General features: G+C 42.3%; 1 protein-coding gene across 2 annotated transcripts in view; it reads right to left on the reverse strand.

Annotated features, from left to right (window-relative positions):
- PM20D2 (peptidase M20 domain containing 2) overlaps positions 1-13,389 on the reverse strand; it is a 62,252-nt gene that overhangs the window by 26,543 nt on the left and 22,320 nt on the right. For both annotated transcript variants that reach the window (XM_077487265.1, XM_077487266.1), the window contains exons 2-4: positions 5,030-5,178; positions 2,741-2,883; positions 492-646 (exon numbers count right to left, since the gene is read on the reverse strand). In XM_077487265.1, coding sequence (XP_077343391.1) covers positions 492-646; positions 2,741-2,883; positions 5,030-5,178 — 447 coding nt within the window. The remainder of the gene's footprint in view (positions 1-491; positions 647-2,740; positions 2,884-5,029; positions 5,179-13,389) is intronic.

A 13,389-nucleotide genomic window follows, 5' to 3' on the forward strand; every position in this document is an offset into this window, starting at 1 on the left:
ATGCATTACTACAGTTTAAAAAAATATGTCTACCCCACAGAGGCTGCACTACTCCATTAGTAATGTGTCATCTTTTGTTTGTATTTTAATATAATATGAAACAAGGTTAGTAAGACTGAAGTGTTTTAGGTTTAAATAGACCCCATCACCACCTTAAAAATTTGCATGTAAACCCCAAAGTGACATTACCTATTTGAAATGCCTACTAGCAGTCTTTTTCCTTAATATAAACTATTTGTGTACTGTAGCTAGCTGGGGAGGAGCAAAAGGGAATACTATGGGGTGTCAGTTGAGTGACAGCTCTGAGTCTGCTGATATTACATCCAAGATGGCTGTGCCCCACAACAGTCTTGGGTCTTTTGGAGCTGTGCATGATCTCCCATGTAAGGATGCAAGGTTACATCATTCACAAGTGATTAAAATGTATTTAATAAAACGATCTTAGAGCCTATTTCTCTGCTATCATACCAAGAATGTACTCCCAGGCTTACTTTGCATCCAGTTGCAGCAGCTGCAGCTTTAAAACAAACGTTGGCCTTTTCTTCTAACTCATCAAGGTCTTTGCGTGATGGTGCACGCAAATAAAATTCCAGCTCAGTGTATGATGGAATGATGTTAGGTTTCACCCCACCATGTTTTATTACTCCTGAAAGAAGAATGAGTAAAAGTTGAAGCCACATGTCAGGATGTCATTTTGCTCTTGTTAATTACTGGGAATACTGAATTTTACAAAGCAATCCATTTTAGCAACATAGCTATCTCTATACTTGCAGCTTCTAAACTTTTGTGTTATAGGACTAGACTTGGGTAAAATACATTTGGTAGTGCTTTATACTGATTTATGAATTTTTCATTTTACCTAGATCAATGCAAAGAATACTATACAATGTTAATTCTTTACTAAGGTTCTTGTATGACAGTCTAAACAGATCCCAAATTCAGTTACCACATGTTCCTCCTTTATTTGTGCCTCACACAATGACCCCCCCCCCCCCCCACCTCCTGGCACTGCAGCTCACAGTGGGAGGGTTTCAGTAGCAATAGCAGAGCCGTCAATCCAGAAAACAATATGCAGGACTAGGTGTGGCCAGGTGCTGTTTGACAAGCTAAAAATTATGAATTGACGGTATTACTGTTGATAGCCACACCCAGTGCAACATCTTTTGATCCCGTAGTACAAGCAGGCAAAGCCTATATGGTGGTGACACTGCTGCTTTCAATTCAGATACAGCACAGGAGCATTGTCACCCCATTACAGAAAGTTGCATGAGGTGGACTTCACTGCTTGGATCAGTGGAATCCTGCAGGGGACTAAGGGAAAACTGTAAGTGCTAGTGCACTAACAATTAAAATAGAACTATAGGCAATTTTTTTTTTTTCATTTTGGATAGAGCAAGGGAGGGTTATAACCCTTGTCAGATTTTATTTTTTCGCCATCTGTGTCCCATTGCGGAGATTTCCCTTCACCAACTGTCCTGTAGCCAAACGGGAAGTGTTAGGAAATTCTTGCATATTTGGGCAATTCCCTGGGGACCCCCAAGTCACCATAACTAGTATCCCCATTAGAAGATTTCCCCTCTATAACTTTTCTGAGGACAACCCAAAATGTGGGATTTTCTTTTACTTTCACTTTCATAATGGTAAACAGGACAGATAGAGAGGGTGACTCTCCTTAAAGCGGTGTTCCAGACGCAACATTTTTTGACGAGCTGCAAACACTGTAGCTGCTGACTTTTAATAAGGACACTTACTTGCCCAAGGAGCCCACAATATCGGCCCTCCGAGGCCGATCCATTCATCAGATCGGGTGCAGGCGCCGTCATTCCAACTAAGGGTTTTCATGACGCTTTGTGAATGGCCAGCTTGTGTTCTGGAAAACACACACAGGTCCCAGAAGACAACGGGTAGCTCGCCGCAGAAGAAGATGTGACGTTCTGGGCTGCGACCCGGCTGGTTCGGTAGTACTCTTAGTACTTCCAAAAAAGGTACCAGAGAAAGAAAAATGTTTTTTTAAATATTCAAAAACGAGGAGTAGAGAGGTGGTCTTTTGTTTAAGACCACCTCTCAAAATTTAGTGGAACTCCACTTTAAAGGGGTTGTAAACCCTCGTGTTTTTTCACCTTAATACATCCTATGCATTAAGGTGAAAAAACTCTTACTGATTGGCCACCACAGCACCCCCGTTTTATTCACCTGAGCCCGTTGTCTCGGCTCTTGAATGCATAGATTGCAAGCAGCGCAGCCATGGGCTCCCACTGCTGTCAATCAAATCCAATGATGCGGGTGCCGGGGGGGGCAGGGCCAAGTCCTGCATTCTTTGTAACGAAGTGTTCTCCCTATTACTGCCTACATCAATGGGGACTAATAAATCCTGACCAAAAAAAATCTCAAACAGCTCAAATCTCCCACAACTTTTTAAGACTGGGTTCACACTGGAGAACGCAGGAATCTGGTATGTCTCCATTCACGGCCCAATTTCAGCGCAAATTTATGGCTGAATTCGACCTGAAATGGACCAAAAGACCGGCAGGACTCCTCTGTAATTCAACAATACAAATATTGTAGTTGCAGAGAAATTTTACAGTCAATTCGGGGTTTAAGTCTGGTTACAGAAAATTGGAATCATTTGTAGTAAAAGTTTAGGGAAATTTGTGTTAGCAGCTTATAAATATATAATATGCAGTGCCCATTTCCTGTAGAGCGAAAATAAATCAGAACATATCTTTTAAACAGTTCTCACCGTGAACTCTCCAGGTTGGTTTCATTTGCTGTCTTAAGACAGACAGATTGTTGTATGCAAGAATAGCAGCATCTAAAGCATTAATTCCTTCCCATGGGTATGCAGCAGCATGAGAAGCTTTTCCATAATATTTCACAGTCACACTAGGAAATAAAAGCCAGCTCTTAGCAACTATTTCTCTTTTTCTTCCTTTTTATTGTGCTTTAAGCTGAGCAGTACATAAATGGAAATGGCAAAAACATAAAACAAAACTGTGAAGCTGTGGTATTGCTTTAAAATTGTTACACAGGATAGGTAATGTTTTGTAACTGTATACAAAGTTATATAGTGTTTTGTTACCCCAGCATTCCAAATTCCTGATATGTGCCTACTGTACCACGTACTTGTATGAAAAAGTACCCTGTTCTCTTTGTATTGCTTTCTTTATGTGAAATCCCTGGTGCTCCTGCCAGTCCCCCTGCTTTCCAATTAAAAACTGACCACACTATGCAAGACACACACCATGATCAGTTCCCTAGTTGTGCTGGGAACTCAGCCTGCTCTCTTTTAATGATCAGACTTGTCCTAACACAACTCCTCCAGCACAACCCTTCACTGGGAAGATCAGTGTGCTTGGGTATTGCATGTTTTATAGCAGAAAGTAAGAAAAATTGTCTCTTTTTTTTGTTTCTAGCGCAAAAAATAAAAACCGCAGAGGTGATCAAATACCACCAAAAGAAGGCTCTATTTGTGGGGAAAAAAAGGTGTTGGGTGCAGCGTTGCATGAACACGCAATTATCAGTTAAAGCAACGCAGTGCCATGGTACTGTTTTTTAGAGTGGGCGGTCGGTTATCTGGTGATAATGGCTGATGCGGCTCAGAAGCTGCTTCCGCTGTCCACCGAGGTCTCCTGTCCCACTTCTGGTTTACTCGGCTGCCAATGGCGCAGATTTAAAGAAGAATCTACAGTATTCAGGAACACCAATTTTGGAGTTTTGAATACTCTTAAATACAAATAAGGGATTTGGGGACTTTTAGAACCCCGATCCCTCCATAAACTGCCTATTACTATGAAAGGGATGTTTACATTCCTTGCAACAGAAAAAAAGTGATCAGTTTTTTAAAATTTTTAAAGAAACAGTGTAAAACCAAAATAAATAAATAAGAATTTTTTTTTTTAAAGCGTCTCCATCCCCGCATGCTCGTGCACCAAAGAAAATGCTTACATAAGTCGCGCCGCAAATGTAAACAGTGTTTAAATCACACATGTGAGGTATGCCTGCGATCGTTAGAGTAAGAGCAATAATTGTAGCAAAAGACCTCCTCTGTAACTCTAAACAGGTAACCGTTAAAAATGTTTAAAGCGTCGCCTATGGAGATTTTTAAGTACCATAGTTTGTCGCCAATCCACGAGTGTGTACAATTTTAAACTATAACATGTTGGGTATCTAGTTACTTGGCATAACATCATCTATCACAATAAATAAAAAAAATCTGACTAACTTTACTGTTTCGTTTTCTTAACTTCTTAACTTCAGTGAAGTGTATTTTTTCCCCAAAAATTGCATTTAAATGTCTGCTGCGCAAATACCGTCTGACATAAAATATTGCAATGACCGCCATTTTATTTTGCAGAGTCTTTGCTAAAAAAAATATATATATATAATGTTTGAGGGTTTCTACCAAAAAAATACTGATTTTAACTTGTAAGCAACAAATGTTAATATTTAATTACACTGAGGCAAATTTAATGCAGATAAGGCACCAAGTGAGTTTAATTACCACCTTAATCAGCCACAGAACCTGTGTAATTAATATGTGTTTGGTTTTAAAAGGATGAGGTGGCAACCCTAATCTAGGTTCAGAAATATTTGTTTGCATTAAGATCATCATCTGTACTGGCAGATTTAGATCTATTTTGGAAACTGATCAGCAACCTGACCTCTGTGTAGCCAGCTTTGAAAATCCATGTATAATCTTTCCCGAGAATAAATTCCAGGCACCAGAAATGAGCTGACCTCATTCAGAGGAAATAGTTCAGGAAGTGTTTGCTTTGCTCTAGTTCGTAAAGCTGGGGGAATTTGAAATGCTTATGTTTCTATAAAGGGTGCTGGATATGTTCTGCATACAGAATGAAGAAGGAAATTGAAGGAAAATCTAAAACTTCAAAAACTTTAGTAGTATACTTTACAATACCACAATGAATGAGCAAATAAGGAATATTTCCTTAAATGACTGCAAGATATAAACATGCACTTTATAAACACTTACTGGTAACATAAGACCTATTTTTATGTATGCTTTACTCACTCATGTACGGCAATATCAGGCAGATAGGCTGCATCATCCTGGGCAGGGTGTGCCATGAACACTATGTCCACATCTTCAAAGGCACCAGCCTTTATAAGGTCAACTTTACCTCCACCTTCTTCCTCCGCAGGAGTTCCCAATACTGTAATCTAGGGAAGAAAGGTGAAAAACATTTGGTTGCACATATATATATACTGTATTTACACTACTGTGAAAAAGTTTTAGGCAGGTGCGAAAAAAGGCTGTAAATTAAGAATGTTTTCAGAAACAGAAATAGTTTATTTTTGTCAATTAACAAAATGAAAAGAAGATTAACATAACAGAAGAGAACCCCAAATCAAATCAATATTTGGCGTGACCATCCTTTGCCATGGCATCAATTCTTCTAGGTACACTTGAATACAGTTTTTGAAGGAACTCAGCAGGGTGGGCTGTTCCAAACGTCTTGGAGAACTAACCACAGATCTTTTGTGGATGTAGGCTGCCTCAAATCCTTCTCTCTCTTCACGTTATCCAAGACAAACTCGATGATGTTGAAATCAGGGATCTGTAGGGGACAAACCATCACTTCCAGGACTCCTTGTTCTTCTTTATGCTGAAGATAGTTCCTAATGACATTGGCTGTGTGTTTTGGGGTCATTGTTCTGCTGCAGAGTACATGTCGGGCCAATCACACACCTCCCTGATGGTATGGTATGACGGATAAGTATCTGCCTGTATTTTTCCGCATTGAGGACACCATTGATCCTCACCAAATCTCCAACTCCATGTGCAGAAATGCAGCCCCAAACTTGCAAGAAACCTCCACCATGCTTTACTGTTGCCTGCAGACACTCATTTATGTATTGCTCCTTCGGCAAACAAACTGGCCCATGCTACAGCCAAATATTTCTAATTTTGACTCATCAGACCAGAACACCTGCTGCCATTGTTCTGCACCCCAGTTCCTATGTTTTCATGTATAGTTGAGTCACTTAGCCCTGTTTCCACGTCAGAGGTGTGGCTTTTGTGCCTCAGTTGTGCCATAAAGACCACTTCCAGCCAGACTTCTCTGGACAGTAGATGGGTGTACCTGAGTGCTATTGGTTTCTGCCAGCTCTGTACATGTTCTGTTTAATGTAGCAGATGAAAGACACATCATGCTTAAAGTGTTACTAAACCTAGGACCCTGCATTCACAATATCTGATCTCCCGCAATACACAGAACATGGAAATAAAATACATTTAGTAAACAAACTGCTAAATACCTTTTCTCATTAGCAGTTAGTGCAGTCTTGTGACTTCTATCAGTGTCCAGTCAAGCCCTGGTTAAAGCTTGTGGGAAACGTTTTCTGTCTTATTTGACTGCAAGACCCCTGACCCTCTGTCTGGACAGTGCTGATTGGCCCCGTGCTGATCACATGTCTCCTCCCAAGCAATACACACCAAACTGAGCATGTGCAGCCTGACTCCATAGACTCTGTGTTATCAGGATATTATTAGGAGTCAGTAGACGGAGGGGAGAGTCAGAGAAGCCAGGATCAAACAGCATTTTTACACAATGCGAATGATTAACCCCTTATGCCGCGTACACACGACCAGACTTTGAGGGATTAAGTCCGACAGACTTTCGAAGGAGTTCTGACGGAGTTCTGGCAGAATTCTGACGGACTTTCCGAATGAGCGGACTTGGCCACACACAATCACACCAAACTCAGACGGATTCGAACGTGATGACGTACGACTCGACTCGAATTAGGAAGTTCATAGCCAGTAGCCAATAGCTGCACTAGCGTCGGTTTTAGTCCGTCGGAATAGCACACACATGAGCGAATTTCTCGGTAGGAACTGGGTCCGGCAGAGTTCTGGCGGAAAAATTTGAAGCATGTTCCATTTCTAAAGTCTGTCAGACTTTTGCGAATCAAAAGTCCGTTGCAGCCCACACACGATCGAATAGTCTGCCGGAATCATTCCGTCAGACTTTGGATGTTGAAAAGTCCGGTCGTGTGTACGGGGCTTTAGGTTCCACAGTGAATAAAACAAGCAAGCTTTACTGCATTCACAGTCTGATTTTACTGTTGTGGGTTTAGTACCACTTTTAGTTTCCTTGGTCAACCTTGGCACATTTTGAACCCCAGCCTGCTTTGAAATCTTTGCCTGGGAGATGCCTTGCTGATACAGTATAACTACCTTCTGTCTTGTTGCTGTCCTCAGTCTTGCCTGTGACATGACACTGTCTTCCACAACTTCACCTTAGTAGCAGCGTTTTGCTGTTCCTCACCCATTTTCAAGCCTCCTACACAGCTGTTTCAGTTTGACCGCGTTTCAACCTAAATATGAAATTGATGATCATTGGCACCTGCTTGGTATAATTGGTTAATCCTACACCTGACTCTAATCCTACAAAATTTCTGACTTTGTGCAAGTGTACAAAGTGTGCAAGTGTAAGAATTGATGCTGTTTTGAAGCCAAAAGTGTAGTCACACCAAATATTGATTTGATTTAGATTTTTCTTCTGCTCGCTTACTTTGCATTTTATAAATTGATAAAAATAAACTATTCAAATATATATTCTTTAAAGCATTCTTACTTTACAGCATTTCTTCACACCTGCCTAAAACCTTGTACAGTACTGTGGTAAATCACAAGGTGATTTGGATTTTTCTCTTTTGTTCATTTACTTTTTTTTTTTATTTATAAAAATAAACCATTATCACTTCTATTCCTGAAAGCATTCCTAATTTAAAAATGTTTGCACAGTAATATATATATATATATATATATATATATATATATATATATATATATATATATATATATATATAATTATTTTTTAAGAGCAGTGTAAAAATAAAAAATAATAGGTAAAATAAATAACAAATACATTTTTTTTTTAAACGTGCCCCATCCCGCCGAGCTTGCGTGCGGAAGTGAACACATACGTGAGTAGCACCCACATATGAAAATGGTGTTCAAACCACACATGTGAGGTATCGCCTTGATCAGTAGAGAGAGAGCAATAATTCTAGCCCTAGACCTTCTCTGTAACTCAAAATATGCAACCTGTAGAATTTTTTAAATGTCCCCTATGGAGATTTTTAAGGGTAAAAGTTTGTTGCCATTCCACGAGCAGGCGCATTTTTGAAGTGTGACATGTTGGGTATCAATTTACTCGGCATAACATTATCTTTCACAATATCAAAAAAAATTAGGCTAACTTTACTGCTGTTTTATTTTTTAATTCAAGTGCACTTGTAAGACCGCTGCGCAAATATGGTGTGACAGAAAGTATTGCAACGACCACCATTTTATTCTCTAGGGTGTTAGAAAAAAAAATCTATATCTATGTTTGGGGGTTCTAAATAATTTTCTAGCAAAAAAAAACAAAGAAAAAACTGTTTTTAACTTGTAAACAACAAATCTCAGAAAGAGGCTCGGTCCTTAAGTGGTTAAGCCCCATTTTTCTTTTCTCAAAAAAGTGTTTTCTTAAACAATTTACATATACAACATAGCCTTGCGTGTTTCTTTAAGACAATACAGTTATCACATGTGGAAAATTAAGGCACTTTTAGTATAGTTACTAAGTTATAGTTATAGTCTTTGAAGTGACACGGTCATAAGAGATTATTAGATGTTGCCATTACTGAAACTCTCTACCGAGAATACTAGTTCCCTGTCTGTCATTATCTGTTGTGCTTGAAGATAAATATAGAGATAGTACTGACACTCATTTACAACATATTTGTCCAGGACTATGACAGAAACAGATGGCTGGCTGTGTCTGACTTCAGTATAACATTTTCAGGAGAACTGCGATGACAGCCCCCAAACTTCTCTAATAACAATCACTTTAACCACTTAAAGACCGCCTCACGCTGATATACGTCGGCAGAATGGCACAGCTGGGCACAAGCACGTACAAGTACGTTGCCCTTTAAGAGCCCAGCCGTCCTGAGCTCCGTGACTGTGGCTGCTGGACCCGCGGACCCAATCGCCGCCGGTGTCCCGCGATCGGGTCACAGAGCTGAAGAACGGGGAGAGGTAAGTGTAAACAAACCTCTCCCCGTGCTTCCTAGTGAGCTTGTTACTGATCGTCTGTTCCCTGTCATAGGGAAAGACGATCAGTGACCTCACACGCCAAGCCACGCCCCCTACAGTTAAAAAAACACACATCAGGTTACATTAAACCCCTACACTGCCCCCTAGTGTTAACCCTTTCACTGCCAGTGAAATTTTTACAGTAATCAGTGCATTTTTAATCGCACTGATCGCTGTATTCATTTCAATGGTCCCAAAAATGTGTCAAAATTGTCCGACGTGTCTGCCATAATGTCGTAGTCACAATAAAAATTGCTGATCGCCGCCATTACTAGTAAAAAAAAATCATTAATAAAAATGCCATAAAACTACCCTATTTTTGTAGACGCTATAACTTTTGCGCAAACCAATCAATAAACGCTTATTGCGATTTTTTTTACCAAAAATATGTAGAAGAATACGTATCGGCCTAAACTGAGGGAAAAAAAATATTTTTTGGGGGGATATTTATTATAGCAAAAAGTAAAAAATAATAGAATTTTTTCAAAATTGTCGCTATATTTTTGTTTATAGCGCAAAAAATAAAAACCGCAGAGGTGATCAAATACCAGTAAAAGAAAGCTCTATTTGTGTAAAAAAAAAAGGACGCCAATTTTGTTTGGGAGCCATGTCGCACGACCACGCAATTGTCAGTTAAAGCGACGCTGTGCCAAATCGCAAAAAGGGGCCTGGTCCTTTAGCTGGAAAATGGTCCAGGGCTTAAGTGGTTAAATGTTCTCTCTCTTCTTCCAGCAACCTTCTCAAGTCGCCACCCTCTGTTCCTCTGATAGATTTGAGGCTCTGCTGATTTGACCAGGTTCTCTTTCTGCACATACTCAAAGGAATCCCTATTCACTACTAAAAAGGCTGCAAACCTTTGGGATTCAAAATAGTCTGCCTTTCTGTAGGTATAAGGCTGGGTTCACAATGCTGCGGTGATGAGATCGGATGTGATTCGCACCGCACTGCAGTGCAAATCACATGCAATCTCTGTGTGATGCGAGTTCAGCCATACAGATAGTATGGCTGAATTCGCATCGCATCTGGCCCAAACTCGCACAGGACCCTTTTTTTGGTCCGCAGCAGAATCGGATCGCATGTGTTCACACCATGCGATCCGATTCCTGTCCGAGTTTGCAGATCGCACTGCGATATGCGAACTGATCTGGGGGTGTCATTAACGTTTCACTGACACTCCCAGCAGTTCGCATAGGGCAGTGTGAACTGCCGCCGGGAGGCATGCGATGCGGGAACCCGCAGCGGATTCGCAGCGTTCCCGCATCGCAGCAGTGTGAACCCAGCCTTAATGGAGACCAATAACACCTGCCCAGGAGACGTCAGGAGGAGCAGCAGCAGCAGTTTTGTAGCATCTAGCAGGCACGGGTAAGTAGAACATTTGGGAGAGTTGCTGAGGAAAAGAGCATTTGAAGGTTAACTATAATGAAAGTAGAATTCTTTAATCACTATTCTCTAGGGTGTTAGAAAAAAAATCTAATTAAATATCCTCCCCAGCCTATAGCAGAATGACGGCCGGGCGGTGGTTCAGTTATCATGACTGGGCACCATATGAAGTCCAGCAGGATAACATGTTGGCACGCATCTGCGGGGGCACGCAGTGCATCAATCAGTAGTGCTGTGTGTCTCTGTGACACACTGCATCTCCGATCGTAGTAAGGAACCTCAGCATAGCCTCATCAGATGTGCCGTCAGCAATGCCAATCAGTGCCCATCAGCTGCCAATCAGTGCCCATCACAAACACATGTCAGTACCTCATCATCAGTGCTGCCCATCAGTGCCATCTATTCATGTTCATCAGTGCCACCTGTCAGTGCCAATCAGTGCCACCTATCAGTGCCAAACTGTGCCGCCTATGATTGCCCATCAGTGCCAGTGCTGCATATCTGTGCCCATCAATTCTAAATATCAGTGCCACCTTATCAATGCCAACTCATCAGTGCCCATCACAAACACCTGTCAGTAGCTCATCATCAGTGTTGCCCATCAGTGCCATCTATTAGTGCCCATCAGTGCCACCTATCTGTGCCAAACAGTACCGCCTATGAGTGCCCATCAGTGCCGCCTGTCAGTGCCCATCAGTGCCACCTACCAGTGCTGCATATCAGTGCCTCTTCATCAGTGCCACCTTATCAATGCCAACTCATCAGTCCCCATCAGTGCTGCCTCATTAGTGCAGGAGAAAACAAAATTTTATAACAGAAACAAAGAAACATTTCTTTTTCAAACATTTCGGTCTTTCTTAGTTTGTTTAGCAAAAAAATAAAAACCTCAGAGGTAATCAAATACCACCAAAAGAAAGCTCCATTTGTGGGAAGAAAATTAGAAAAACGTTAGTTTGGGTACAGTGTTGCATCACTGCGCAATTATCATTCAAAGTGCAACAGCGCTGAAAGCTGAAAATTGTCCTGGGACAGTCCCCTGTATTGAAGTGGTTAAGTCAGGCGGCACAGTGGTGTAGTGGTTACCACTCTTGTCCTAGCAGTATAAAGGGTTGCTGGTTCAAATCCCAACCACAACACTACTTGCCTGGAGTTTGCATGTTCTCCCTGTGCCTGTGTGGGTTTCCTCCCACACTCCAAAGACATGCAGGTAGGCTAATTGGCTACTGTCCAAAATTGGCCCTAATATATGAATGGGGACCTTAGATTGTGGGCTCCTTGAGGGTAGGGACTGATGTGAGTGTGCAATGTACAGGGATAGGGACAATTGTAGACACCTCACTCAGGTTAAACTGGAGTCCATTCAACCTTACTATCAGGGGCGTAACTATAGGGGGTGCAGCAGGGCCCATGCAGCCCCCTCTACATATGGCCAGCAGCTATGGGTACCAGTGCACCATGCACATGGGTGGCTGGAGGTGGAGGGTGACTAGCAGAGCTCCATGCTCGACTATCGCACTGGCGCTGCTCTTTAGTTGTGCATTCCCCGCATGACCTGTGTCCTTGGCCGGCTCCTCAGAGTACCCCTCTCCTGCTCCATGCATTGCCGCTCAGTCCGATGTCTGTTCTCCCCAGCCAGAGTCCTGCCACCCCCCCCCCCCCACCCCAAGTCCGGCCCGCACTGCATACTTCTCCCGGGTAAACAAACTTTAAGCACACAGATGCAGTGCAGCCCTATGAGAGCTCCCCGGAGGACACTGCAGGCTTGTCTGCCAGCCCCCTGATCACCCGTCCAGCACACTGGATGGAGCCCAGGCCAACATGGATGAGTGCGTGGCCTACAGCTTGGTCATGGTGAGTGAGAGGACCCCATCCCCCCACACACCATTACAAACGCCCTCCATCTCCCCCTGGGGACAGGGGCCCCTTCTCATGTGGGGACAGTAACTTCATCTGCCCTGGAGAAAAGGACCTCATCTCTTCTGGGGACGGGGACCCCATCCTGCCTAGGGGCAGTCCCCCAATGGGGCACCTAAAAATAAATAAATAAAAAACTACTGATGCCAGTGGTGGAACTACAGGGCTCACAAAGGTCATACCTGTGACCACGCCCTGGAGTTCCACTGCCGGACTCGGAGGGAAGGGCCCTGGCTGGGGTTCAGGAGGGCCCTTCATGGTTTCTTGCATCGGGGCCCTGAAGGTTCTAGTTACGCCACTGCTTACTATGTAAGTATATAATTTGAATACATTTGATGATGCACCTCCTATTTAGGAGGGAGTGTGCACTATTCATTGTTACATTTTATGAGAGAATCCATATTCTCTGTCTTTGCAATTCCCTGATGTAACAAAAAGCTCAACAGCACTTTTTTCACATTCTATGCTTCCTTGCCAGACTTGGATAAACAGTACACTTGCATCACATTTGATGTCTCTTCAATATGCATACCCAGTTCTTAGTGTGTCTTTCCCTGGTAATTCCAGGAAGGATCCTGAATGAGACTGGACATGCGAGTCCTTCCCTAAGCCCTCCTTCACACCAATCAAAATCCCATGACAAGTCGCACCCAATTTTCGGCAATGGAACCGCTCAAATCGTTGTGACTTTGAAAAAGGTTCCCGAATTACTTTTTTTGCAATTTCATTGCCATTTGTATTGACTTCTATTAAATGTACTTGGAAGCCGAAATGAAATCACCAACCAAATCACAGTGATTTGCAGCTTTGAAATCATGCTGAAATAGCGCAATTTCAAAGCCGCAATGGTGTGAACCAGGGCTAAAATCACACATGCTTTATGCTAATGCAGGCTATGCATGGCCAAACTATACTGATGCAGGTTGAGTAACAGGTCACAGTCAGATACTCCAATCCAGCTCCAGCAGGGGCATAGTTCCTGGTAATGA

Source organism: Lithobates pipiens, unplaced genomic scaffold, assembly GCF_037356315.1.
Source record: "Lithobates pipiens isolate NorthernLeopardFrog02 unplaced genomic scaffold, aLitPip1_a1.2 Scaffold_18, whole genome shotgun sequence".
Classification (NCBI taxonomy): domain Eukaryota; kingdom Metazoa; phylum Chordata; class Amphibia; order Anura; family Ranidae; genus Lithobates; species Lithobates pipiens.